This window comes from Aureobasidium melanogenum (assembly GCF_000721775.1).
Source record: "Aureobasidium melanogenum CBS 110374 unplaced genomic scaffold scaffold_9, whole genome shotgun sequence".
NCBI classification, from domain to species: Eukaryota; Fungi; Ascomycota; class Dothideomycetes; order Dothideales; family Saccotheciaceae; genus Aureobasidium; species Aureobasidium melanogenum.
The window spans coordinates 520491-547830 of record NW_024470061.1 but is presented as its reverse complement, the minus strand read 5'-3'; the positions used below and the strand labels follow the sequence as shown (position 1 = coordinate 547830).

At 50.2% G+C, this 27340-nt stretch overlaps 13 protein-coding genes across 13 annotated transcripts; 8 read left to right on the top strand and 5 right to left on the bottom strand.

Moving 5' to 3' along the window:
- Positions 1-536: 536 nt before the first annotated feature.
- M437DRAFT_9447 (uncharacterized protein) lies at positions 537-920 on the top strand (the record flags this gene model as incomplete). Its single annotated transcript, XM_041029087.1, has 1 exon — positions 537-920. A coding segment is annotated over one exon (384 nt), but the record flags the coding sequence as incomplete, so codon positions are not given.
- Positions 921-2234: 1314 nt separating this feature from the next.
- M437DRAFT_65816 (uncharacterized protein) lies at positions 2235-2543 on the top strand (the record flags this gene model as incomplete). The annotated part of the gene is made up of 1 exon (XM_041024641.1): positions 2235-2543. The coding sequence occupies one exon, from the start codon at positions 2235-2237 to the stop codon at positions 2541-2543; it is 309 nt and encodes a 102-aa protein (XP_040880248.1).
- Positions 2544-2806: 263 nt separating this feature from the next.
- M437DRAFT_48028 (cytochrome P450 monooxygenase) lies at positions 2807-4493 on the top strand (the record flags this gene model as incomplete). Its single annotated transcript, XM_041021578.1, has 4 exons — positions 2807-3016; positions 3067-4044; positions 4101-4258; positions 4319-4493. 4 exons carry the CDS (start codon positions 2807-2809, stop codon positions 4491-4493), a joined length of 1521 nt encoding a protein of 506 aa, XP_040880247.1.
- Positions 4494-4643: 150 nt separating this feature from the next.
- Positions 4644-5303, bottom strand: M437DRAFT_84252 (putative high affinity copper protein; the record flags this gene model as incomplete). The annotated part of the gene is made up of 2 exons (XM_041028074.1): positions 4644-5210; positions 5262-5303. 2 exons carry the CDS (start codon positions 5301-5303, stop codon positions 4644-4646), a joined length of 609 nt encoding a protein of 202 aa, XP_040880246.1.
- Positions 5304-6031: 728 nt separating this feature from the next.
- M437DRAFT_75105 (uncharacterized protein) lies at positions 6032-8044 on the top strand (the record flags this gene model as incomplete). The annotated part of the gene is made up of 1 exon (XM_041026356.1): positions 6032-8044. One exon carries the CDS (start codon positions 6032-6034, stop codon positions 8042-8044), a length of 2013 nt encoding a protein of 670 aa, XP_040880245.1.
- A 214-nt stretch (positions 8045-8258) lies between these two features.
- Positions 8259-8852, bottom strand: M437DRAFT_47584 (uncharacterized protein; the record flags this gene model as incomplete). Its single annotated transcript, XM_041021480.1, has 1 exon — positions 8259-8852. One exon carries the CDS (start codon positions 8850-8852, stop codon positions 8259-8261), a length of 594 nt encoding a protein of 197 aa, XP_040880244.1.
- Positions 8853-10212: 1360 nt separating this feature from the next.
- M437DRAFT_65813 (neutral protease 2-like protein) lies at positions 10213-11508 on the top strand (the record flags this gene model as incomplete). The annotated part of the gene is made up of 4 exons (XM_041024640.1): positions 10213-10441; positions 10500-11039; positions 11113-11394; positions 11489-11508. The coding sequence occupies 4 exons, from the start codon at positions 10213-10215 to the stop codon at positions 11506-11508; spliced, it is 1071 nt and encodes a 356-aa protein (XP_040880243.1).
- A 496-nt stretch (positions 11509-12004) lies between these two features.
- M437DRAFT_48178 (uncharacterized protein) lies at positions 12005-12262 on the top strand (the record flags this gene model as incomplete). The annotated part of the gene is made up of 1 exon (XM_041021607.1): positions 12005-12262. A coding segment is annotated over one exon (258 nt), but the record flags the coding sequence as incomplete, so codon positions are not given.
- Positions 12263-12464: 202 nt separating this feature from the next.
- On the bottom strand, positions 12465-13841 carry M437DRAFT_84248 (glycoside hydrolase; the record flags this gene model as incomplete). Its single annotated transcript, XM_041028073.1, has 1 exon — positions 12465-13841. The coding sequence occupies one exon, from the start codon at positions 13839-13841 to the stop codon at positions 12465-12467; it is 1377 nt and encodes a 458-aa protein (XP_040880241.1).
- Positions 13842-18313: 4472 nt separating this feature from the next.
- M437DRAFT_47793 (Phosphoglucose isomerase) lies at positions 18314-20031 on the bottom strand (the record flags this gene model as incomplete). The annotated part of the gene is made up of 2 exons (XM_041021529.1): positions 18314-19475; positions 19532-20031. The coding sequence occupies 2 exons, from the start codon at positions 20029-20031 to the stop codon at positions 18314-18316; spliced, it is 1662 nt and encodes a 553-aa protein (XP_040880240.1).
- Positions 20032-20626: 595 nt separating this feature from the next.
- On the bottom strand, positions 20627-22810 carry M437DRAFT_48049 (serine/threonine protein kinase-like protein; the record flags this gene model as incomplete). Its single annotated transcript, XM_041021586.1, has 7 exons — positions 20627-20818; positions 20875-21239; positions 21293-21708; positions 21765-21961; positions 22013-22536; positions 22586-22729; positions 22789-22810. The coding sequence occupies 7 exons, from the start codon at positions 22808-22810 to the stop codon at positions 20627-20629; spliced, it is 1860 nt and encodes a 619-aa protein (XP_040880239.1).
- Positions 22811-23391: 581 nt separating this feature from the next.
- On the top strand, positions 23392-24968 carry M437DRAFT_48065 (putative SAGA complex subunit; the record flags this gene model as incomplete). Its single annotated transcript, XM_041021587.1, has 2 exons — positions 23392-23484; positions 23553-24968. The coding sequence occupies 2 exons, from the start codon at positions 23392-23394 to the stop codon at positions 24966-24968; spliced, it is 1509 nt and encodes a 502-aa protein (XP_040880238.1).
- A 705-nt stretch (positions 24969-25673) lies between these two features.
- M437DRAFT_47719 (uncharacterized protein) lies at positions 25674-27206 on the top strand (the record flags this gene model as incomplete). The annotated part of the gene is made up of 2 exons (XM_041021510.1): positions 25674-25803; positions 25861-27206. 2 exons carry the CDS (start codon positions 25674-25676, stop codon positions 27204-27206), a joined length of 1476 nt encoding a protein of 491 aa, XP_040880237.1.
- Between the last annotated feature and the right edge of the window lie 134 nt (positions 27207-27340).

The following is a 27340-nucleotide window of genomic DNA, read 5'->3' as shown; positions in this document are numbered from 1 at the left end:
CATGTGAGGATATATACTGCCTGTCTACGGCATGCTCAGAAGGAGCGCTTGTATTGCACATTACGGTGCTTTTTGCTTTTCTTATTTTCTCTCCTCCTGTTACGACGACGCATGGCACTAGGCGTTTTTGGTGGATTTTGCTGTAAAAATTGGAAAGGATATATACTCCAGTCTCGTCCTGCAATGAACTGTATTGTTCTGTGTATTTTGAATCCGATGTCCTGATGTGAGATTGTCCCCTCATCTGAGTTGTGAAAGCGAAGCCAATTCATCGTCCCGAAAAGGCGATTTGTTTGCGACGCGTCTTCCTCCAGAAAGACCCTCCACATTCACGAAACATCAACTTTACGACAAATCCAATCACGTATCACAATCTTTCAGAACACCGAAAGTGTCACTCAAGGAGTTCACAGCCGACGACAGAATCATCCAAAGCATCATCCATAACTTGATCAAAAGCAATGTCAACACAATCATGGCCTTCAGTCACGCCAGTGCACATATCAAAAAACATCACTGCATCACCAACAACGACTCCAGATCCCAACAACCCACTCCCACAACTGTTACACACACCCTCTGGCCTGGCGATTCTCGAACTCCAAGGAACAATCAACTTTCCCACCAACACTGCATCTGATGAAGACCCTTCTTCAGATCTACCATCAACAGCCACAGAGGTCGGTCGTTTGGTGTTTCCCCACTACACACCAGGCATCTCTGACCCCAATGGCGGAGCTTGGATGAAAAGAGTCTACTTTTACATTGGAAAACATCAACGCATGACGGGCGAGATCAAGAAATTGGCAAAACCATTGGCGGTGTTGAGGAAGGCAGATGGCAAGGAAGAAGGCGCAGTCGAAGTTGTGGAGATTGTGAAGTACAAGATTTTGTTTGGGAGTAGACCGGAGCCAGTCAGTAGTGAGGGTTGAGGAATAGAATGAGCAACGAGCAGCATGGTTGGTAATATGGTGGTCTGAGGAGCAGTATGCCTGCCATTATGGTGGGCTATGAGAATTTAGGAACGAACTGAGAATGGAGGAGCAGCATAGCCAGTACTTCGACAGGCTTGAGATTACACTTGCTACGTTATCTGTGTTACTGAGGCTTGAGAAACAAGCCAAGCATAGAGCAGCAGCACGACTGCTATCTCGGCAGCTCTTGAAGCCGTACTTGCTGGTGTCATCTGTGTTACTGAAACGCGGCACATCTTGCTACAATATCTGCCACTCCTTGTTATGCACAGCAGTGAAGATCTCGCATGGGGTGTTGTGGGGCGGTGAGTCGTGTCGTATTCGTACGGCTAAATAGAACAATTGCAGATGCTTCATATAGGCATCCAATTTAAAGAGCTTCTGGCACTTGTTCCAAGCTATCTCAGATATCATTATGCAACATGACATCTATACGATTACGAGTTCTTGGTGAGCAACTCATACCAAAGCCTTGGGTTTTGGTCAGCGAGAGCCAGTGTGGGGGCGTATACCGTATGTCACACTTCGAAAAGAGCAATTGATCCGGCGGCAATAATTATGGGCACAGCTCGCCGATAGGAACACTCGGTCCGATCAGGCAAGTTTGTTCCAGACTACGAGTGTAGCCGCGTGTGATGGAGAGAGTCCGTCCAAGATCTTGCACAATGTCAATCGGATCACGGCATTGATGTGGCACAGAAGCAGGCATACGTCTTGCACCAAGCACTGCACCAAGCATCGTTGCAGAATGCGCGTGCCATCATGCGGGTATAGGAGAAGCAGGCCAGGCTTGGCTCAAACATCTCATGACCTGAGGTGTAGTCGTTCGGGCCCGAAAGAGTCAGATTTCGGCACCGTTATGGAGCCCGAGTCGACAATTCGGGTCGGTTGACTGTCTTGAGATGCATGAACTTGGTAATTTGAAGGGGCTCTTGGTATCAACTGCGCTTGACTTCAGCGTGCATTGCACAACACGGAAGCGAAGCATAAAAACTACCGCGAAGCCGAAGAATGACGGAGCCGAACATACTAGCCTTCCATATTCCTCTACCCAGCAGACTTCCTTGGCTTCCTTTGTTCACTTCTTCAGACACCACGATGAAGCCTCTAACCAGTCCCAGAGCAGCTCTATAGCCGAAATATATGGAAGAACAGCTGGGCAACAGAAGGCAGTGCGATGTGAACAATTCATTCGGGCTTTCAGCATCCGAGCGAGCTTGCACAGTTGCAGATCGTGTTTAATATTCCTGCAAGAACGGCATGCACGAACGTCTAAGCATGGACACGAAACATTGGCGTTGCAGGACGCACCAGTTGCAAGACGACCTGTCACGGCAGCCAACACCCCACCTCTTCACGTCAAGACCGTTTACCATTGGCAAGAGCGACTCGCCTAGGACTCCTCATGAGCTTGCGTGCGTAACCTCGCAGTCTGCTATCGCTATAGCGCTGCACCGAGCGCACGACCATGCGGTCTCAGATCCATCTCCACGGATACTCCTTGCAAGTGTGGACCATGTAGGAGATAAGGTGACACCCGTGCGACCCGCAATACCACGTACTGCGTGAATTGCCAGCATTAGTTTCTTGACAGACGGCACGCGGCACTAAAGTGCGGTGCTCTATGGCCATCAATATAAAAACACAGCTGGATCCTCTTGCTCAGCGCTTCCATCTTCACACGGTCTGCCAGTCCGAATCTCGCAAAGGACATCGGCCTTTGACACGGACGCCATGGATACCCTTGCGAAGTCTTCCAACCATACTCTGGTGATTGCCAGCAGCTTTGCTGCCTTAGTAAGTCTCAGTCATCTTGCTCGCTGAAGAAAACTATGATTGACAACCTTCAGTACCTTGTATACCACCTCCTCAGTGTGGTCTACTCTGTCTTTTTCGGCCCTCTGAGCAAAATTCCTGGTCCTTGGTATCTCGCTGCCACTCGCATTCCATACATACGTCAGAACTTGAACGGCACTGTCTTGCCATGGCTGCAAGAGCTGCATGAGAAGTATGGTCCAATGGTTCGCTACACTCCAAATGAGGTAAGTGCTTATCAAGATATCTCTGCTTACACAGCTAACTCATGATCAAGGTTTCTGTCATCTCGGGCAAGGAAAAACCATGGCAAGAGATTTACGGTTTCCGCACTGGTAAGCAGAGGGGAACAGCATCTTTCGAGAAAGACCCTGCCTGGTATTCGGCACCACCACTCGGCGTCCCGCACCTCATCAACGCTGAAGCAGAGAACCACGGTCGTCAACGCCGTGTTATCAGTCACGCCTTTTCCGACAAGGCCCTCCGAGAACAAGAAGGCTTGCTTCAATCCTATGTTGATCTACTGGTTTCAAGATTCCGTGACATCTCGAAATGTAACCCAGATTACGCTTCAGGCGGCGAAGGGTGGGACTCTAATGGCAACATCGACCTTTGCAACTGGTACAATGGCTTCACATTCGATGTGATTACAGACTTGAGCTTCGGTCATCCCTTTGGATCTCTCGCCAATTCCAAGCAACACGTCTGGATCCCGTACATCCTGTCAAGTGTCAAAGCCGTAAAGTACTTTTATGTCATGTACTACTTCCCCTTCGTCAAAAAGCTAGGCTCCTTGATCGTTGACAAAGCGGCACTCGTCAAGCGTGCTGAACTTTTCCATTGGATTGCGCAAAAGACCGATGATAGACTCGCTTCGGAGACACAACGACCAGACTTTGTAACATCCATTCAGAATGGCGGCAAGAAAGGCGAGGGTCTGCGTGACGGTGAGGTGCAAAGCAACCTTGTCTTGTTCATGGCAGCCGGTACTGAGACAACCGCGACTACACTATCCATCGGCAGCTACCTTCTACTCAACAACCCAACCGTTATGGACAAACTCAAGCAAGAGATCAGAAGCCACTTCAAGAGCAACGATGAGATCACCGTCGACTCGGTTGTTCGTCTTGAATATCTAAATGCCTGCATCCAGGAAATTTTCCGCTGCTATCCTCCCGTACCTGCAGGATTCTTGCGCAAGGTGCCTGAGAGTGGCGGAGACGTTGCTGGTGTACATTTCTCAGGCAAGGGCAATGTATGTCATCTCTCATCAAGGGCTTGATTGTGATTTCTCACTGACATATACACCAGGCATCAATCTCCGTTAACCAATATGTCGCCAACCGCTCTAAGCTCAACTTCGCCAATCCGACACAATTTGTCCCCGAACGCTGGCTCCCCAGCCGACCAGAAGAATATGCTGACGACAACCTCGCAATTGTGCAACCTTTCTCCTTCGGACCCAGAAAGTGAGTACAATTTCCCACTTTCGTTCGCTTTAGAACAGTCACACTAATTACAACTATCAGCTGCTTGGGCAAGAACCTGGCATGGGCAGAGCTTCGCTTGGTATTCGCAAAGGTATTGTTCAACTTCGATATGGAGCTGGACGCAAGAAGCGAAAATTGGGAGAAGAGACTTGAGGTCCACACTCTGTGGTTCAGACCTCAATTGTGGGTCAAGTTGACTGAGGTGGCACAGTAAGCTCAAGACGATGCGGCATTGTTTTATTGAACAGAAGAAGACCAGAAAATCTGAACAAAAAGATTGCAGACTTGTCATAACTTGGGGTTTGCAGTTCATTCCTGTACTGTCTTGAACACGAGTCTTGCGCTGACACAACCCAAAACCAAACTAACCACAACACACAGTGGGTTCCGAGCTTACAGGTGCCTCGTCTTGGGACTCGTCATAAGCCTGCTCTCCTCTGACCAACGGTAGTCTCACAACCATCCAATCACATACGACTTTGCCCAAGAACGCACCCAGGATAATCGAGATGATGATGTAGCCATTGAAGTACATGGCCAACAACATGATGATGTATCCCACGCCAAAAGTCGCAGCATGAATGATACCTCTTGCAATCTGCTGGGCAGGAGTAGCACGAAAAGTGATGAACCTCTGCTCGGGAAGAGGAGGAGCGCAGGAAGCGTCTGGACCACAGCCACCAGGCATACGCTGATCATCGAACTTTGGAGCCGCAAATGACACTTTAGGTTGATATTGGAGGCTTGCGGCTCTTCGATGGAACTGGCGCAGAAGGTAGGTATCATATTCTTTGCCGAGGCGTCGTAGAAATTCGAGACACACCACTAGGAGTGCTACTCCGATACACGAGGCAGCGAACATTCCATGGGTCTTGATGTGCCAGGAAGATGCGAGAAAACATGCATCTATCGTGTACCAATTCCAGAGCATCTGTCTTTTGTTAGACGATATGTCAGGTATGTTCGAAGTTGTGTATCTTACTGAGATCTTGCAAGCTGACGAACTGCCACCGCCCATAGACATCGAGTGAGACATTGAATGTGACATCTGTAATGCTTCGAGGTTCTCTTAGATTAACAGTAAAGGAAGACTTGATTTTCGATGGCCAATATCAGAAGAATCAGAAGATAACTAGTAAGTGCTGGATGCCATGTGTTTCCCTCGAGGCCTATTTCAATTCGGCAAACACTCAACGCCTTTCTCATGTTTTGGCCATGGCAGTCGGGAATCAAACGTGCAGCCACCTCAAACTTGCTCAACTCCGATGCACTATCAGAGGAGCATTCAAGCCACCGACCAACATGATTGGCTGAAGGGACCGAGGGGGCTTCTTCGTCAAGCCGAAACCTTGGCAAGACTCCACTTTGGCAAACATCACCTCGTCTGGACTGCTGCATTCGTTCAGTTCAGTACTTGGTCTCGACGTGTTATGGTGATTTACTAGAAGTTCGTACCATGCTCGCGTTTCAGTGCTGCAATCGTATTCCGTGCCAAGCCGAATACTTGCTCAATCTCGTGCTCAACGACGGACTAGATGCCTTTGGGCTCTGCTGACTCTATCCCTTGGCACCATGCTATTACATGCTTCGACCAGGTGGGAGTTCATGGCGTTGAACCATGATCGGACAATAAACGTGGTTCGTTGTGGTACTTAATGTCAACTCAATCCACGTTGTGTCATTGTAGTTCACCGAGTATACTTCTTCTTCTCTTCTGTCGACTTTTCCCTGTCTCTTCGGAGTTCTGCAGCAATGTCACACATCCAGAACTTCACAGATGCTAGTTCGCTAGAACCTCACTGGGGTTATGCTAGCCGTGTAGTCCCATGCACCAACGACCCTGGATCTTGCAAATACCTTGATGTCGTCTATCATTCTCACGACTTGGGTATGCTATACTCTGGCATTTTCTGGGCGACTGTTACTGGCATTTTGTTCATTTGGACAATGGGTCGTCGCTTGTTCCCATCACGGCGTGCAGATGAAGAAGTTCTCGTACCTACGCGAGCATCTCCGTCACGAGGTGGCATTGAACGACTTCAACGTGCTGTTTCATCACACGCTCGCCGCTATCTCCTTCCCGACTTCGCACGACCGATCTTCGGACGTACTACACGATTGCAAGTGCTTATCTTGCTAATACTCACGGGATACCTCGCCGTCTGGTCATTCGTGGGGATCCTCTATGGCAAATGGGTTACCCCTGTGAAGAAGATGCCTGGTGTCTACAGCACTCGCACCAGTCTTGGTCCTTGGGCAGACCGGATTGGCATACTCGCATATGCCTTGACGCCCTTGTCGATCCTTCTCTCGAGCCGCGAGTCGATCCTCTCGCTTCTTACCGGGCTGCCATACCAGAGCTTCAACTTCTTGCACCGATGGCTGGGATACATCATTGTTGTGCAGTCGTCTCTTCACACAATTGGGTGGTGTGTCATTGAGGCAAGACTTTATCAACCCCAGCCTACAGTCGGTCATGCATGGATCAAACAACTCTACATGATCTGGGGCTGTATCGCTATGATCCTGTTGTTTCTTCTCTTCGCTCTTAGCACACCTTGGGCCATTCGTCTGACTGGTTACGAGTTCTTCCGCAAGTCTCACTACATCTTGGCTATGGTATACATCGGTGCATGCATTGGCCACTGGGACAAATTGTCTTGCTATCTTATTCCTGCGCTGATCGTATGGTTTCTCGACCGTGGCGCTCGTCTTGTACGTACTGCCATTTTGCACTACACCGTTCTACCAGGGGGTGAGGTGGCCTTCGGTCCTGCTAAGGCTTCAACTACCCTCTTCTCTGACCCCAATGGCGACGTCGTTCGTCTTGATTTTGTACACCCGCACGATGCATGGGCTATCGGCCAACACTTCTACCTCTGCTTTCCAGAAAGCAGTGTTTGGCAATCACATCCTTTCACTCCCCTCAGCCTTCCCATCCACGATGATCTGAACTGTGGTGTGCAGCACTCTTACATTTTCCGTGCTAAGAGCGGCGAGACGAAGAAGGTTGCTCAGCTGGCGGCCAAGAAGTTGCAGCAGGCTGGCGGAGTGACTCCTCTGACCTCTGTCATTTTGACTGGGCCTTATGGCGAGGCGATTACCACGCACCTCACACAGGATGTTAACATACTCTGCATTGCTGGAGGTACAGGCATCACATACGTACTCCCCGTCATCCTTGGCCTTGCACAGCAACCTCGCTCTGTGAAGAGGAAAGTCACACTTATCTGGGCAATTCGCCAGAAGGCAGATATCGCATGGGTGCAGCCAGAACTTGATCGCGTCAGACAGCTTGCCAAGTCAATCGACCTGACCATCCGTATATACGTTACACGAGAAGCCGAAGGCCAAACTAACATTTCCGAGAAAGTCGATTACACACAAGACTTCAAGTCAGTCTCTGAACCTATTGTCAAATTTGCGTCCGATCAGACACCCGACTCGTCATCTGCTGCTTCGACTTCGGCGGCATACCCTTGTTGTGGTCCGCCCTCTGATTCATTCGCAATCCAGAAGACCGCAATCCCAGCGTCTGATCCAAGAGATCAGCCTCTCCACAGACATCCCGACCTGAGTGTTCTCGTCAAGGACTTCATTGAAGAGACAATTTGTGGTAGGACGACTGTGTATGCCAGCGGTCCTGGACGCATGATCTCAGAGCTAAGAAGCATCGTAGCAGAGACCAATGACGGGTCAAAAGTGTGGAAGGCGGATGAACGGTATGATGTTGATCTTGTCTGCGACGATAGATTAGAATGGTAGATATCTACATCTCCGACAAATCATGGTCGCATTCTCTTCCCGCACCAGACGATGCTGTACGTGGCTGTAGATCCGAGCTTTCTACACATTCCTTGAATAGAGACCAAGTTACATAGGATATGTAACTTCTTGTGGTTTTCTGTCATCTGCATATGATAGCATCTGGGTTCCTCAGTGTTGTCCACAGCAAAAATAACTCCTCACGACTCGTTCGTCAGGATGTGCTTGCTTCACCAAGCCGTAACTCCGTACTCTCACTACGAATGTTCTCTTCGAGCAGGTGACTGTCACCACTCATTTTTGAGAGTTCTTCATCCGTGACCTGAGCGGCTAGCTTCGCCCACACAGCCTTCCATTGTCCCTGTACCTGGACACGATAGACCTTGCCATCCTTCGGAAGCCATGGAAAAGACAAATTGATCTCCCTGCTGACAGCAGATTGAGGAGAAACCTCCACTACTGCATCACGAGGAGGAGGGAGTTTCCTGTTGACCTTCAATTGGGGGCCTGGTATGGCCTCTCCGGTCCTGGCATCCTCAAGCGTCAGAGCTCCAATGTTCAGAGCTTGTTCGTCAAGAGGTGTGTCCCAGGCGAATAATGAATAGGTGTGTGATCGACTCTTGTTCTCGACAGTCACTTTGAGAGTAGATGGAGATGAGCCAGACGACAGTAGAACCTTCAAGTCCCGAGTCGAGCCTGCCTCATGTGAGGACGAAGACATGTTGGATGAGGTCAGAACGCCAGAGTTGTAGACGGCGACGACGGCAAGGAAGCAAAGCAAAGACACAATGATTGTTCGAAGTGCCATAGAGATGTGGCAAAGCAAAAGCTGTCAGTCGATGAAACCTATATCATGTGAGCTGTCCTCTGGCCGCCAAGGTGTTGAGACGCGGGCAAGCAGAAGTGGAAGGTCGCCTCGATCCGGGGCGATAAAGAAGATGCATCATCTCTCGCTCTTCGCCTAATATAAGAGATCCGAATTGGAAGGTCGAGTTTCGATCGTCGTCAATAGTATTTAACACGAGACACGAAGCGAAGTATGCCCAGACTGCCAAGCGGTCTATAGACAAAAAGATTTAGCGTGCGTCTACCAAGGACGTCCAGCACTCTTGGCCAAGCAACTACTTCGAACTCGCGAACTCGACTCCATGCCTAGGACCGATCGACTGCGTTCTAAGTGGTGCTTTTCAGAACCCAGCCTCTCGCACAGCGATAGAGATTAGGAGATTTGGGCTGCAATGGCCTCGGGATGAAAACAACCTCGGTCTCAAGAGCTCGCCAATTTTGACTGCACTGAATAGCGCTGCGAGCTATACCTTTGAGCTGGACGTCTATTGAAGTGCCGACAAAGACACCGTTCGCCAAGATGAGCAATGATCTCAGCGCACTTCTATATGGAAGCCATAGACAATCAACACCCCTGTTCCGACTCGTTGGTCGCTGGTACAAGGATGCAGTCTTCGACAAGTCAGAAGATTTGATTGTATGCATTCCCTGAACATTGGCTGAAACAGTATGGAACTGGCTTCTGGCCCTGAACCATGTGAATGGCAATAAGCAACCTCTGGCTTAAGCTTTGACTCAAGTGCATTCAAGCACGCGGCAAGCGAGGCTAATGCTCCTGTATCCCAGGACCAAGGGAGCCAGCCAATCGCTGTACACAAGTTTGGACCTGGAAGCGATGCTATAGACCGCCAAGCCACCTAGCAGATGTAATGACCAACTCACTAGCAAGACAAGGTCTCCAAAACACATACTTACACTGGACTATCTAAAGATCTACAGATGAGACCCGAACATTATGCAGTAACCCCCCTCCCCCTCACGCGGCCATGCAGGTCCCACCGCTAATCGGTGTTTCTGGAACTACATGCCCACTAGACTACATGTCTATATCGTGTCCGAGCAGTATCGGTTGTTTCTTGATATGCTCATGTAGCCAATGATGTGAACTTTTCTAATCTACCACAATCACAACATGTACGAAGGAGGTCGCCTATGGTAGTTACTAGGCTGTGAACTTTAGGAAGGTCGATATATTCGCCAACATCTCTTGTTCAAGCATGCAAAGATATAAATATGTGTGTGTTCCTCTCACAAAAGGTCTCATCACAACATCACTTCCACCTTCGTTCTCATTGCACTCGTTCAGACTCCTACATTGAACCATGAAGATCACTCTATCCCAACTCCTTGCATTGGCTGCTACAGCCAACTGCGCTGCAGTCGGCCTCGAGGCTAGAGATACCCCTCTTGATGTCAAGCTTACTTCTCTCGGAAACTCCAAGGTCAAGGCCGTTGTCACCAACAATGGCGATGCCAGTTACAACCTCTTCTACAAGGGTACTTTCCTCGATACTGAGGCCCCAGTTGACAAGTTCCATGTTTCCACAGCCGGTAAGTCGTCCTTCAGCGTGATCGACCAGATAACGCAAAGACTGATGACATGACTCAGAAACCAAGGCTCCTTTCACCGGTATCATGCAACGCCTTGCTTACACTCAGCTCAGCGAGGATGTCTTCAAGCCTATCATGGCTGGTCAATCCATTGAGGTTGAGGTTGAACTCGCCGAGTTGTACGAGCTCTCCTCCAGCGGAAAGTACGACGTCCTTGCTGCTGGAGCTATCCCCTACGCTCAGCTCAACTCCACTGCTTTGACTGGAAGTGCCCTTGCTTTCTCCAGCAACAAGCTCTCTGTTGACGTCGACGCTGCTGAGACAGCCAAGATTGAGAGTGCTGTCAGCAAGCTCTCGAAGCGCACCACCATTCAGAGCGACTGCAGTGGCTCTCGTCTGAGCGCTGTACGCACTGCTCTCAGCAACTGCCAGAGATTGGCAACCACTGCTGCCTCTGCTGCCACCTCCGGCTCCGCTAGCAAGTTCCAGGAGTACTTCAAGACGACTTCGTCGAGCGTCCGCAGCACTGTTGCTGCACGCTTGAGAGCCGTCGCTGCCGATTGTGGCTCAACTTCCAGCGGCAGAACTCGCACTTACTGTAAGTGACAAGTCTTTGATTCTCACGCTTTAATCGTGAAAGGGTCTTTCGACTGATCACCTCGTTTGGATAGGCACTGATATTTACGGCGGTTGCTCATCTGGTGTGCTCGCTTACACCCTCCCATCGAACAACTACATTGCCTACTGTCCCCTCTTTTTCAGCGATCTCCCTGGACTGAGCGGTCGGTGCCACGCTCAGGACCAGGCCACCACCGTTTTGCACGAGGAGACCCACGCTCCTGGCGTCTACAGCCCCGGTACTGAGGACAACGGTTATGGCTACAGCGCTGCCACCAGTCTCTCGAGCTATGATGCAGTCCTCAACGCTGACTCTTACGCTCTTTACGCCAACGGTGAGTTTCCTTCGTCGTTTTGGCCAACATGCGTCGAACTTTGATTACCTTACGATTGCTTTGTAATCATGTGCTAACGTCTGTGTTCCCACAGCTATCTACGCTGGATGTTAGAGAGTTATATCCGACCAAAAGTCGCGCGAGAGCACCTGTCCTCTTCTTGAGAATTTGTGACTGCCCTGTTCAACACAGCAAAGCCTGAACTATTCTTTGCTCGAAGATCTGATGCTGGTGTGACATTTTGACCTGCGATGAGACTTGACAAATCGTATCTTCGAATTGTAGCGAAAGTGATGTGGGCCAGGGGATGAAGTTATGGGTGCACGTTGGACATGAATTTCTTTCTATCAAACCAATTTTCGTCTTTTGTGATCATTACACTTTGAGTACGTTCGCTCAAAGTCCATTATTGCTTTCTTCCTGTTGTGTGTCTGTCATCCTTAGTTGATGACTTGTGGGTGCTCACGCTCTAAAATTGAATTTATTGTCGCCTACAGGTCGTCAAAGAGTGACAAAAGCTTACTACGTAATCTTCGAGAGAGCATCAAGACACACGTTTTGGAGCGGATGAGATGAACCAACGAAAACAAAAAAGGAACCTTGGAATATAAAACATAAAGCAGCAGGGATTCCCACGTGGTCACCCACCGTAGTACTAATCTGCCGTTCAACTGCTTATGTATGGCAGAGCGGACGGGATGCCCAGTTTTCAGCTGACTGTGGCCGTATGTGCAAGCTAAGAATACGAGACAGTATATATTTGCTCGTCATTGTGTTCGTAAACATCGAACATAACATCCTGGTTGTTCAGGATCGCATGCTTTTCATGATTCAATGGATCAAGTCTCTACGGCTTCCAAAATTTTGAGGGCTGAGTTATATAAAATGGGCTTTGCCCAGGCTTCAAAAGGTATATACAATGAATGCTTCAAACACCCCTAGATTTCAACGCTATCTATCCTTGGAACTTGTACTGTTATCCTTTTCGACAATATCCTTCTGTTATCTCTTGATACCGCTGCTCAAACATCTGGTCTCCTTGGTCTCACATTTCTTCGTCCCATCACCGCTTAACAGTAAGAAGCGTTGGTCTGCTTGGTGATGACACCCTGGTTGATGAGATCAATGTAAGACCAGTAATCTCTCTGGGTTCCCTCGCCGTCAACAGCTGCAGTGGAGTAGGAAACAGCGGTCCAGAACGAACCACCAGCCACATACTTCTGCCAGGCATAACGCTGAGTGTCAAACAAAGTCTTGCGAGTAGTAACGTTCAAAGTGTTGTTGTACATGGCTTGCAACGACCATTCGCCGATGAATACAGGGAACTTGGTCTCCTCTGCAATGTACTGGGCTTGACCACAAACGGCAGGGTTGACGTAGTTGGCGTAGGTACCGGCAGCAGCGAAGTAGTAGACGTGCGAATCGAAGACGATGTTGGTGCCAGCATCGTAGAAAGGTGCCCAGTAGGAAGCTCCCTTGAAGCAATCTTGGAGCTGGAGGGGAATACGCTTGTCAACAGCAGCGATCTTCTTGAGGACACCATCGACGTAGGTGTTGATCCAGTTAGTGGCGTTTGTAGAAAGACCAGCAGCGCTACCAAAGCCAGCCAGGTTATCGGAGGCCTCGTTGATAGGAGCAATGGTGAAAGCGTTCTGGTAGCCAGAGCTCTTGATGAAGTTGAGGACACCGTCAATAGCCTGGAAACTGTAGTCAAGGTTGGTAGCATTGTAGAACCAGGCATCGTGGAAGAGAGCCTCGCCGATATCAAGGTTGTTAACACCGCCGGGGAGGGAGTGGAGTCCGATGATGATGTGCATGTTGTACTTCAGGACAGCATAGTCGGTGATGGCCTTGAGCCACTTCTGCTGGTTACCAGAGTACAACTGGGAGCCAGGGACCTTAACCCAAGCGGCGTAGGTGGTGGGAATACGCAAAAGGTTGACACCGACGCTGGCGAGCTGATCGATGGTGGTTGTGTTCAAGAAGCTCTGGTAGCGAGCCTCAAGAATGGGACCGCACTGAGAACCAAGGGTCTCACAGAGGGTCCACTCATCAGGTGCACTGTCACCACCGACCGAAGACCACCAGATAGGATCATGGGTCTTCTCTTTCTCGAGCCAACCGCCCAAGTTAGCGCCGTTGGCTTTAAAAGTCTTCCAGTCAACATAGTTGCCGCCGTTGACACCCAGAGGCCAAGTGATGTCGTGACTGAAGCGGGTGTTGGAAAGGCTGACCGAGGTGTTGATGCTGAAGGGACACTGGTCGACGAATGGAACGGTGGCACCGTGGATGTTGGCATTGGTCTGCAGCTTGATTCCAAGAGAGTTGAGAAGCGAGTTCAAGTCGTTGGTGAGCAGACCAAGAATGCTGCTCAAAAGGCTAGGGGTAGGGGCAGCAGTGGCAGAGCCAGCCAAGATAGCAGCAGCAATAGCAGCTGAGGCACGCATTGTTGCGGATTTGGTGAAGCGAAAGAATGAAAACGAGGGTAGAAGCTGAAGAAGCTGATGATATGTGATGAGAGATTCTGTACTTGGGGCAGATATCTACGAATACTTATACTGTTTGACACATGGTCGAGGCCAACTAAAATTTGTATAGATATCACCAAGCTCGATCACAGACAAGCACATGTCGCTCGTTCCGCTCCCGCTGAGCTGCCGCTCTATCGGCCAGGAGCTTGTGCCCTATGGTAGACAAACGGTTATGACGAGAGTGACCAGGTACAACCCGTGTGGAAGCGCCTATGGAAGCACGATCGACTCATGTTGGAAGGTTGAAATGCTTCGATTTCTGACCCAAGGCCAGGGTTGACAGTCGCGGCAAAAGCTTAACCAGCTGCCGGACAGCACAGACCAGATTGTTTAAACTTCGCAGCCCTACTTGACCTCTCGATCTTTCCTAGCAATCATCGCAACCCGTCTGACTTCTCTGCCCCAACTTCAAATAGCCCATTTAGGAATCAAGCTGTGCGATTTCTTATCCCTGGCGACTGCCGGTTCCTGGATGACGCTCAACGGTCTCGACTGCCTCACGTAAACTCGGCTGTCGTCCCACAAGTCCCGGGTCGACCGTTGCCTCTCACAGATTCTGCTCGCTGCCCTACAAGCTGTCCCAATGCGGAATGGTTCGCTTTTTGAACCTCTTCCAGAAAATCACCATCGATCGTGCAAGCATTCGTCCGGGAAGACGTCCACATCACATTGCGATCATAAGTCCTTCCGAGTACCTCTAATGCCTGTCTCGGCAACTGTCTTCGTCGCTGCATCTCGGATGGCTTGAGGTCAACTTGCCTCCTGCGCGCAGGCTAGACATTGGTGATAGCACATCTGTGTCGACATGATTGATATTGCACTTCTGCTTGCTTGGAGAGTAAGGCTATCGGAGCTATCCTGCATCCGCCCGGAATCTTAGCTCATTCACGGCATGCGAAGCCGACAGCATCTTCGTTCCTTGTCAATGGTTCGGTGCTCAGCCCGGGTACTGCAGTGATCGCCAGCCACTCAGCAAATGGTCGAACGGAGACCTTCACCCCTATTGAGTCCATGAGTCTGTTGCGTAAGTGACCGTGCCGAGAAGGGTCTCTGGCATCCAATAGCATTGCAATGCATCAGAACTGCAGGCCCGTGACCTGGCGCATGCAGTAGTCTCGCGATTGATGACAATTTGGATGAGCCCTACTACGATCTACACAGCCGTTTCTGTCAGTCAAGGTGTGTGGATACACACACGCCAAAGGTCTTGCTCGCACGTATTGCTTGAGCTTCATCAATATTATCACTCTTTTGATGAGAGCCTTTGTACAACAAGTCAGGTAAGTTTCGACGATGAGAAATGTATGCAAGACAAACGGCACTTACCCTCAACGCATTATTCCGCTGGTGCTTCAGATCTTGGGTAAGGTTGAGTGATCTCATCGTAACCTTGCCATGTGGGACAATAGACGAGAGACCGATGTACAAACAGCCTTTGAGAGTGCTCTGGACTCTTGCATCCAAGCACTTGTTGCCGATGATTTGCCCGGCAACCATGCTTCTGATAGTTTGGCATGCCCATCAAGTGGGTCCCATTCATACGAAAATGGTTCAGCAACAAGCATGTGTTCTAGATGTGTTGATCGTCACAGCGAAAGCAAGGGCTAAGTGCTCTGAGCTTCCACCAGTGGCGACCTTCAGCTACACAACTTCTGGGTGTACGCTGCAGACGCAAACATCGGGACCGGGTCACTGGGACTGGATCACTAGTCTGCCATGGCTACAACACATCGATTTGGTTTCGATAAGTTTTGCATCACTCGTTTGTAGCAGTCCCAGTCTTTCACGTCCGAACATCACTAATTGCTCGCTTTGATGATGTGAAAAATCTGGTCGTGATGCCGGTACTAGTAGCGAGATAATCCAGGCTACTATGATCAGCAGGTTACTTTTATGAATGAGCAGCGGTCCAGATTAAGAGGAACAGTTGCTGCCAGATCCTCAGATTGATTTTCACGATTCACAAAAAAAAGATCGAAAGTCACTTAATACATACATCCAGATACCCTGAACTTAGAAATGCTATCCTGGAAATTCGATTTCGATGTTTTGATACTTGAAGATCCTACCATGCCAGACATATAATGGTCTAGAGCCATTGATAGCATCTATACTTTGGAGCTACTCGCCGCTAGCATTGTCGTTTTATGCTCTACGTGGCTAGACCGACGAAAAACTAGAACAGGATGGTAGATTTGATGTAACGGATCTGCTAAATGCATGCGAGACACACTGCTGTCACCAATCAAAGATTTCTAGTAGTCTAGGTATCATTCTCGATCGATTTGTCTTCGAGGACATCCTAGATCTTTGCCACCCTGCACTACTTATGGTGATGCATGATGATTCTAGGAATCTTCTTCACGCATCAGAAGGATCATATTCGTAGTTTACTTAGAGCAGGCATGTTCTGATCTCATCGCATACACCTATGTTAATTTTAAAATTAGCACAGAAATGCATTATGTTTTTAGAACATGCTGTTCTGTTCACTGAGAGTCCTCGTAAAACGTTCGAGTCGATGACCCGGCCAGGTTTTTGTCCTGCCTGCGTCGCTTAAAGAAGATCGTACTACAATCAAATATGGACCTGTAGGGTGCTTCGAACGAGTCGTATCCTTAGGTACGTTTGTTTAAAAGAGCGGACCAAGATCGATGGTTTGCCAGATGAATGTTCGATCCAATCGCTCTCGATCTCGCCTCCTCGGGAAATAGTTAATGTCTAGGCCCTATAGCTAACGACATAACCCAAAGTTCCGGTCATGTCATCATGCTAAAGTGTACTGATGCTTCTATTGTCAACAAATACAAGCAATACCCCCATACTAGCTGTATGGTTTGTATACACGAAGGCTTCTTGGTATACTTCCAAAGTATCCTACCTGTGCAAGATAGGAATCTAAGTGATCTCCGAAGATCAAACCAAAAGACTTCTTGGATATATCGCACGTAAAGGCCTAGGGAGGGTGTGAGGATTCTTTTCGTTGTGGTCAAGCCTAGCAATCGTTGCAACAAGATCGTCTCGTGCAAGATGTTGACTTTTGGTGGTGCTTGGATTTAGAAGCCACGTTGGTACTCTTCATGGTCAGTCGATACAAGGCTGGTTTTCAGGGTAAAATCCTAGACAACACAACATCAAACGTCCCCTCTCATCTATCATACCTCAACCTACCAACCACATTTCTCCGTGGCTAAAGTTCATCAAGGGACTGAGGTTCTTGCGTGGCCAGCGAGCTCCAAAAGCTTGAAACAAAGCTGCTGCAGTCATTGCCAATGTGTACAGGAGGTCTGATTCTTCACTGGATCCGCGGGTACAGCGCAGGGCTCCTCAGATACAGACACTGACATCATGTGACGTGGCTACAAACAGACTTGCTCGATGCTGTTGGAGACATGCTGTAGCATACCCAGGTTGGCCCTTTGATAGACTCGTCGGCGTGGATACTCTGCGGTTGTTGGGTTGATGATGACGAGCGAGGTGCGACGTGATGGAGGATGGAGGATGGAGGTCGATGGGTATGATGAGATCAGGAGCTGGCGGTGACACTCAAATTGTGCGGTTGGATTGACAAAGGAGATGGAGATGCAACTAGATGAAAGAGGTCTTGAGATGATAGCAGCATTGGGCCAGAGAAGATTGAAGAAGGCAGTTGTGTCAATGATAGTCGAAGATTATAAGATGAAAGATATGAAAGATTATGCAGTTGACAAGAGATTCTTCAAGAGCTTTGAGTAAACAAAACTTCACAATTGCTGCTATGGAAGGAAGTACTGAGTTGCGAAGATGCGTTTTCCTTCCTTGCAATTGTGGCGTAACAACAATCGCTTGGAACCTCTCAATCGCAATTTCCTACACTATACCATCGCCGCTTTTTAACAGTCTACTACGCTCATCAATTCGAGGCAGCAAAGTTATCTGGCAAGAGGTTCTCAGATGTCTCTGTTGTTCATGTTATTTTAGCCGCGGAAGAATCGCAGCCGTCCTAGCTGTCTTTAGCCTGAGCGTCTGGTCGCGCTTTCCTCTTGCAATAGATCGCGAAGTCGGACACGGCAACTAAAATCGAAGAACTTTAGTCAATAGCAATTTGTTTGGTCCCGAAATTGGGGATGGAAGGCAGGTAGGTTGGCTTGGGGAAGTCGTGATTGGCACTCTCGTCGCTGGATCAATCACCAGGCTTTGTCCTCGAAGATTCTGTCACAATTCTATCACATTACTTGTATCAGCGATAATAAGAATAATATCTTTTTGGTTCTCATTGCGTTTCGTCATCTTGGGTAATTACAAAATTCAAAAATATCACATGCTGGCCATCATTCGATTATATGCCTTCGAAAAATGATGTCTCAAAGCCTGCTCTTCTCTTTATCTTTGGCGTCACTGTCATGTATTCAGTTAATACCAGCCTTCTTCTTGAAGGCGTTGATGAGGCCAGATGTGCTGGCGTCGTGGCCGGAAACCTCGCCAGAGGTCTCAAGCTCGGACTGGATCTTCTTGGCCAAAGACTTGCCGAGCTCGACACCCCACTGGTCGAAGGAGTTGATGTTCCAGATGGCACCCTCGGTGAAGGTCATGTGCTCGTAGTAGGCGATCAGAGCACCCAGAGTGGCGGGGGTGATCTTTTGAGCCAAAATGGAGGTGGTGGGGCGGTTGCCCAAGAAGGTCTTGTGGGGGACAAGCTCGTCGGCGGCACCCTCTGCGCGAACTTCCTCAGGGGTCTTGCCGATCATGAGTGCCTCAGCCTGGGCGAAGTAGTTGGATGCAAGCATCTTTTGGTGCTTGTTGTTCTCGATGGGGTTGTGCGACTCGGCGGCCAAGATGAAGTCGGTAGGGATGAGCTTGGTACCCTGGTGGAGGAGCTGGTAGAAAGAGTGCTGTGCGTTGGTGGCGGGCTCACCGAAGAGGATGGCACCAGTGGTGTACTTGACATAGTCACCGCTGCGGGTGATGGCCTTGCCGTTAGACTCCATAGAAAGCTGCTGGAGGTAAGCAGGGAAACGGTGCAAGTATTGGTCGAAGGGAGAGACAAGGTGGGTCTGAGCGCCGAAGAAGTCGGAGTACCAGACGCTCAAAAGACCACCGAGAACGGGGATGTTCTGCTCGAGAGGAGTCTCCTTGAAGTGCTTGTCCATGGCGTGACCACCAGCAAGGAAATCGTGGAAGTTGTCGTAGCCAATGTACAAGCAGACGGAGAGACCAATGGCGCTCCAGACGGAGTAACGACCACCGACCCAGTCAGCGAAGCCGAACATGTTCTTCTTGTCAATACCGAACTTGGTGACCTCGGCCTCGTTGGTCGAGAGAGCAACGAAGTGCTTGGCAATTGCGGACTCATCCTTTGCGTGCTCGAGGAACCACTTCTTGGCGGTGTTGGCGTTGGTGGTGGTCTCGGCAGTGGTGAAAGTCTTGGAGGCGACAAGGAAGAGGGTAGTCTCGGGGTTAGAGTCACGGAGAGCCTCGGCCATGTGGGTACCGTCAATGTTGGAGACGAAGTGAAGCTTCATGTCGCGCTTGCCGTAAGGCTTGAGGGCCTCAGAGACCATGACAGGGCCACTGGAAAGAGTCAGTACCAGAAATTGCTAAAGATGAGGAATCTGAGGGATGCTTACAGGTCAGAACCACCAATACCGATGTTGACAACGGTGTCGATGGCCTTGCCAGTGTAACCGGTCCACTTGCCGCTGCGGACCTCCTCAGAGAACTCCTTCATGTGCTCAAGAACAGAGTTGACCTCCTCGACGACGCTCTTGCCATCGACCTGCATGGGCCAGTTCTCAGTGTTGCGGAGGGCGACGTGGTAGACGGCACGCTTCTCGGTGAAGTTGATCTTCTCACCCTTGAACATGTCATCACGGAGCTCCTCAACCTTTGCCTCGCGAGCAAGCTGGCACAGAAGCTGGAGGGTCTCATCGGTGATGAAGTTCTTTGAGAAATCGAAGATGGTCTCGGACTTGTCAACCTCGTTGGTGAAGGTGCGCGAGAACTTCTCGAAACGCTTAGGGTCCTCGGCGAAGGCATCCTTGAGAACAATGGAGCGACCAAGCTCTTGGTGATGCTTCATGAGCGACTTCCATGCCGACAGATCGCTTGCTTGGGCGAAACCAGGCATCTTGATGTTTGTTGGGAAAAGTTGGGGTGGGGTGATGCGTGTACTACACGTGGGAGCAGCGAGGTTAGTCAGAAGGTCAGGGGAGTGTGCAGTGTCGAAATTGACAGAGGGACGTACGAGGATGGAGTGATAAATCGAGGGAGAAAAAAAGTGTATGAGAGCGAAAAAGGAGCAGTGATGGTTCGGTCACAATTTGAAGACGTGATGGGGACACGAGCTGGCAGTGGCCGACGAGCTCCGGGTGAATACAACTTATGACGGAACTCAGGCGGGGCATCACTCGAGGGCGGTTCGTGCACGAGCCAAGAATCACCACCAAACGCCGACCAAGCTGCTTCTCCGGCCCAAGCACAATCTGGCAGGCCCGATTACGATATCAATCCGACATTCTCTCCGTCACATCTCCTGCGGTGAAACTCAAACGCATAGACAAATCCTTGTGTGTGAGACTGTTATTTTTGATACTGTTGTTACGCGAGGAAACCCATATCGTCCAGTCCAAAGTCTACCTAGCCAGGTTGCTCATTCTTTGTTGCAGTCCTGCTGCGTCGAGCAAATGTACACGACCAGCCCGGCCCTTCTATTGTAAGTCCCATCAGTTGGTCATAAAGGATGGATCCTTGATACTGCCTCCTGCATCGCCCAGGCCCTCAACTGGCCGGTTGTATGACCATCCTGCGAATTGTTGTTGCATCGTTGATGAGAGCATTGGTCCTTCAACGTAAGAATCTGTAGGTGCTTCTGATGTGAACTCGCGGTCGAAGTTGGCAGTATCTCTGTCATCGAGCTAAGGTAACGTCAGTATATCTTGTTTATTGTCGCACCCCAGTCACAGATACTCACCACGTTGGGCTTGAAGCTAGGCTCGTACTTGCGGTCCAAGAGCTTTCTCCAGTCAATGCTGTGGAAGAATGGATGTGCCTTGATTTCTGCTGCGCCGTTGACACCCAATCTCTTCGTCGGGTCTCTGTCGAGCAGCTTCTGCAACAGGTCTCGTGCTGCAGGGGGCACAATCTCGGGACCAGGGAAATGTAGAGGCTCTGCCAGAATCTTGCGGTACATGTCGTTCGTGTTTTCGTCGTAGAATGGCGGCAATCCTGTCAACATCTCGTAGAGGAGAACACCCAGTGTCCACCAGTCAACCGTCTTGGTGTAGCCAGTGCCGTGCAGCAGCTCGGGTGCGAGATACTCGGGCGTACCACAGAATGCTACAAGCTTGGTCAGTATGAAGCCGGTGGAACCAAAATCTAGAAACACATACTGTTTGTCTTGTCCTCATCCTTCATGTCGAGTTTGCAGAGACCGAAGTCACACAGAGCAATGTGGCCAGTGTAGTCGAGCAAGATATTCTCGGGCTTCAAATCTCTGTAGATGACGTTGAATCCGTGTAGACATTCAAGTGCGCACAAGAGTTCGGCGGCGTAGAAACGAGATCGGTTGATGTCAAAGCGCTGCTCTTTTTGTAGGTGGTGGAAAAGCTCGCCACCATTGACGAAGGCCAGCACAATGTAAAGCTTCTCGGGAGACTGGAAGGAGAACTTCATGGGAACAATGAAAGGGTTGTTGATCTGAGCCAGCACCGAACGCTCGGCAAGAGTGTGGGCAACTTCGGAGCGTGAGATGATGTGGGCCTTTCTGATTGTCTTCAGAGCGTAGATACGGCGGGTGTCGCGCTTTCTGGATAGGAGTGTTAGTTTGAGCTGGCGACAGGAGGATTGTGGGCAAACACATACTGCACTTGCATGACCTTTCCGAAACTGCCTTTGCCAACAACCTTGAGAAGTTCGAAGTCCTCAATTTTAAGCGACCTTTGTCTGTTCTCGACGAACTTGACGCCACATCTGATTGATCCGGTTCCATACTGGAGGTCAACCCACTCTGTGCCAGCCTGGCCTTGAGTCTTTGCCTTCTCTGCGTGGGCGAAAGCGGCCTTTTCTCTGTCTTTTCTGCCCAGCTTGGGGTCTTCCTCATAGGGGTGAACTTCTTCGAAGCGGGGGTTGATTCTGCATGTTCCCAGGAAGATGTCGTCGTTTCTACCGGCATTGGGAGGAGCGTTGGGATTTCTAATATAGATGGACAGATTGAGTTCGCAAGCACGAGACACATCGAACTTATATTGTGTGTTCTCGCCTGCCCAGACGGGCTTCTCTGGTGTGCCTGAAACGGAGTTTACGAAGACTTGCTGCTTGTCGAAGTCAACGAGGGCGTAAGGGAGGTACTTGGAAGAGTAGCGGCCATGGACCGAGGGAGCAGCGTTGATGCCACCCTGTGATGATTGAGGACGTCCAGGAGCATACGAGCCATAAGCTGAGTTGCTGACGGAGCCAGGGCGTGCACCAGCTACGGAAAAGCCGCTACCACTGGAGAGAGAGGCGCCGTGGCGAGGCTGGAAGATCTGTTCGGCACCGGCAGGCAGAGAGAAGCCGCGACCTTCGTGGAAGGTGAGGATCAAGATACCAGGCTTGAGAGGTGGGGCAGGAGGCGAGGAGTTGGCTTCGGACGCGGCTGTGGAGTGTCAGCGACAATCTCGCAGAAAGGGTGGTGGATGCAATACCGATGCCATTGGGATCATTGACGGCAGTGGACGAGGCCAGAGGGCTGGTTGGCGGCTTGGGAGCAGGATCGGGAGTGATTGTCGAGGTGGAAGACGAACGGCTGAAAGTGTTGGCCAAGGGCGCCAGATGCGTCTCCTTGAGTTCTGGGGCGGTCAGCGATGCGAGTCGTTAGGAGGAGACAGTAGCAAGGGCAATAACGCACTCTTTGTGAGCTTCCACGACATGACGAGAGGACAAGCAGCAGTGGTGGTCGGTCGAAGTGCTTGTCGAGTCTTGACAGTAGTAGAGAATAGAGTTGGTTGCTGGCAGTCGATAAGGCTGAAGTACAGAGTGGGGATAACGGGCCGCTCGAAAAGGAGAGGAAACGAGACCCAAGACCAAGGCCAGAAGCCACTACCAACAAATCGATGCGCGAAAAGCAGGTAGTGCGTCACCGGGATTTCTCTCCTCAAATTTTTTGAGAGTTGACCTTGCGATTAGTGAACGAGATGCAAATATTGAATTGTTTTGGTGGATGTTGTTAAGTTTAGAAGCAATAGAGGGTGGCTTGGCATTTATGGAGATGGCGTCGGCGCTGACGGGCTTCGTACGCCGTATACAACTGCACCTCCCCTCGATCGCGCGTCGAGGCATTAAACAATCAACAGCACTCGAACCATCTCATCGCCATACTCTTCATCTGCTGCCGCGCCATCATCGCCTGACTTATGCGACCGTATTGACACCACTTTGCCCTGACCTCGATCACTACCGACGCGCACCACTCCGCACCACATCTCGGGCTCGCGCCCTCGCATGACCCACCATGGGCCTCATCAAGAAAAAGACAGCCGTCAGAACCACCGAGGGCGGCATCAAGTACATCTGCGATATCTGTTCAGCCGACATCACTGCCACTGTATGTATTGCTGCACCTCTCTGTCCGCTCCCATGGTCTGTGCGTTGTGTACTGACATGGCCGCCTAGGTACGCATCAGATGTGCCGACGATGATTGCTCCAACTACGACCTCTGTGTCCCTTGTTTCGGTGAGGGCAAATTTTCCGGCAAGCACGACCCAGCCACACATTCTTTTCAAGTCATAGAACAACATTCAATCCCTATATATGTCGAGGACTGGGGTGCCGACGAGGAGCTACTGTTGCTGGAGGGCGCTGAGACATACGGCTTGGGATCTTGGGCCGACATTGCAGATCACATCGGAGGCTATCGAACCAAAGACGAAGTGCGCGATCACTACATCGAAACATACATAAACAGCTCCAAATTCCCTCTACCAGAACGCGCCAGTCCCAAGGATACCACCCTTTCCGACTCGATCCCTAGAGATGAGTTCCAGGCTCGCAAGAAACGGAGGATAGAGGACCGAAAAGAGGCCGCCAAAAACCAAGCTATCATTGATTCCAAGCAGAAGCCTACCTCTAGTGTACCTTCATGTCATGAAGTCCAAGGTTTCATGCCTGGTCGTCTCGAGTTCGAGACGGAATACTTCAATGAAGCTGAGGAAGCAGTACAACACATGCAATTCGAGCCTGGCGATGGCATCAACCCCGCTACCGGTGAACTCGAACCCGAGATGGACCTCAAAATCACCGTCATGGATATTTACAACCACCGTCTCACTGCTCGTGTGGAGAGAAAGAAGGTCCTTTTCGAGCACAACTTGCTCGAGTACCGCAAGAATACTGCAGTTGACAAGAAGAAGACAAAAGACGAGCGCGATTTGAGCAACAAGATGAAGCCATTCGCACGCATGATGAACCATTCCGACTTTGAAGCCTTTACGACAGGAATTGAATACGAACACAGCATACGACAGGCTATCAAGCAGCTACAAGACTGGCGCCGCATGCAGATCAGCGATCTAAAATCTGGAGAAAAGTACGAAGTTGAGAAGGCAGCACGACAGGCCCGAGCTGCGGCAACAGCAGACCGCTTTTCTATGCCTGGTAGGCTTCATAAGCCTAGCGCTCAAGAGCCACCATCGGCAGCGTCAGCCTTGATCGGACCAGAGCTGCCACCAAAACCAAACACTACCGGTTTACAAACCCCACCAGAATCAACGTCACCAAATGCAAGCACTACCAATCCTCCGCCAAGGTTCCCGCTACAGGCCATAACAGGTGTTTCGAGGATGGATTTGCACGGTAACAATAGCCAAGATGCACATCTCCTGACCGAGAACGAGCAAGAAATATGCAGGGTGGTGCGTGTTCAGCCCAAGGCCTACTTGGTCATGAAAGATGCCGTGCTCAAGGAGGCGCTTCGATCCAATGGGTGTCTGAAACGTAAGAATGTCAAGGAGATCTGTAGAATTGATACGACCAAGGCGGGAAAGCTGTTCGATTTCTTCGTCTGGTCTGGTTGGATTGGAAAAGGATGAGGGTGAGAATGTGAGAGGAAAGGCATGCTATTATTTCAAAATACCCACCATCAACGACGATTTACGATATTGCTGTACAGTAAAAAGCTCCATTAGACAGACGATCAGCCCCAGTGGCACTGCACCAACATGAACGCCATTCCCAACTTCAATGTGCCTGATACATATAATAAAGGGCTGGCCGAAAGAAAGCCGAGGTGCCCGCATTTCGGCGATGCGGCAATCATGACCGGCGGCGTCACTGGTGTGTTTGCGACCACGGCCGAGTGTCCCGTAGTTAGGTACTTCCGAGTTCTGAACCGACTTGACATACGCCCTGGACGTCTTGATATTCTTGCCTGACGACAGCTCTATATGGACAGGAGATAAGACAATCACGCATCAACCTCATCACGACGCAGCTTGGGAACCGCCATCTCGGACCCCGCTATTGGTAGAGCACCATGAGTGGGCAAGTATGCGCCAACGGCCTGAGAGGTCTGGCCAGAGTTGCTCGCAACGCTGGAACGCGTCCTTCTCATTCGTGGATGGCCGAAGCACACAATGTCAACCGAGTCACCTTCCAGACGCAATCGCAACGATGCATGGGATCTTGGAGCGACCGCCGGATTAGAGGCCAATGGGGAACGCACCAGATCAAAAGACGCAACTACGCAACTTCAAACCCAACCGTCTCCATGGCCGATTACAGAAAGAGTAGGTGAAATGAGGGTACCCTGGATACAGCCGACTTCAGTCAGTAACAGCCCTCGTCTTCAAGGTGCATATGGCCCGGTGGCCGAATACAATCGCCGTGTCAAATCTGGTGTCCTTAGAGACGACCAGCATCAGCGTAGTAAGTTGTCCTGAAGTTCGTCATAAAACGAAGGGAAGCTAGACTAATCTATTTAAGCTATCATCGAATCGCTACAAGATCTGCACGACATGCTGGCAAACTATAGTCCACCGACAGTTCAGGAGCCATCGATAGAATCCCTGCAGCCCAAGAAGCAAGGTTTCCTCTCGTCAATCTTTGGCGGCGGCCAGAAGACGCTGTCCAACTTGGACATCTCTAGTGACTTGCCCAAAGGCTTGTACATGTACGGCGACGTCGGCAGCGGAAAGACCATGATGATGGACCTTTTCTATGACACACTACCTGAGAGCATCCAGAGGGCTACGCGCATCCACTTCCACAACTTCATGCAGGAGGTACACCGCGATCTGCACAAAGTCAAGATGCAACACGGCCAGGATATCGATGCCATTCCTTTTGTGGCAGCTCACATTGCCAAACGTAGCATTGTACTCTGCTTTGACGAATTTCAGTGTACCGATGTGGCCGACGCCATGATCTTGCGAAGACTCGTCGAATCTCTGATGCACCACGGCACCGTTATCGTGACTACCAGTAACCGCCATCCCACCGAGCTTTACAAGAACGGTGTTCAACGCGAGTCCTTCATCCCCTGCATCAACCTTCTTCAGCGTCAACTGCGCGTTATAAACCTCGATTCGCCTACGGACTACCGCAAGATTCCCCGACCTCCGTCAGGTGTATACCATTTCCCGCTCAACAAGGCTGCGAGTACCCATATCACTCATTGGTTCAAGTATCTGGGTGATTTCGAAAAGGACCCTCCACACCCAGCCGAACACTATGTTTGGGGACGACCTATTCAGGTACCTCAGGCGAGTGGAAAGGCTGCACACTTTGATTTCGACGAACTAATTGGCCGTGCCACTGGCGCTGCTGACTACATCGAGTTGATGCGCAATTACGACGCTTTCATCGTGAGCAATGTACCGCAAATGGATCATCGCAGTCGCGATCGAGCCCGCCGCTTCATCACTTTTATTGATGCCGTTTACGAGTCACATGCCAAACTTGTCCTCACGACTGCCGTACCATTGACCGAGCTGTTCCTCTCTCGCGAGGAAGTCGACGCAGCAATGAAACAAGCAGCAGCCAAGGGCGACAGTAACGCAGAGGCCGCACTGAACGAAGGATCAGACGTCGACGACGTAATGCGGCAGATGATGGATGATCTGGGCATGAACATGAACATGCTCAAGAAGAGCAACTTCTTCTCTGGCGATGAGGAAGCCTTCGCATTTGCCCGTGCATTGTCACGTCTGTCTGAGATGGGTTCGCAGATGTGGGTGGAACGTGGTATGGGTCTTGAGAACAAGGGAGGCAAGAAGGAAAAGGATGACTTTGCTAAAGTCAGAAGCAGATGGAAGGAGGACAGCATGTAATACGTGCTGTTAACCTGTACTTCTGTCCAAGTCTTGTTCTAATATGAATTGGTTCTCTGGTATTGATGGCAGGATATCTTGGATCTCAGAGCATATACGCCCACGATTTACATCTGAACATTGCAAACTATATC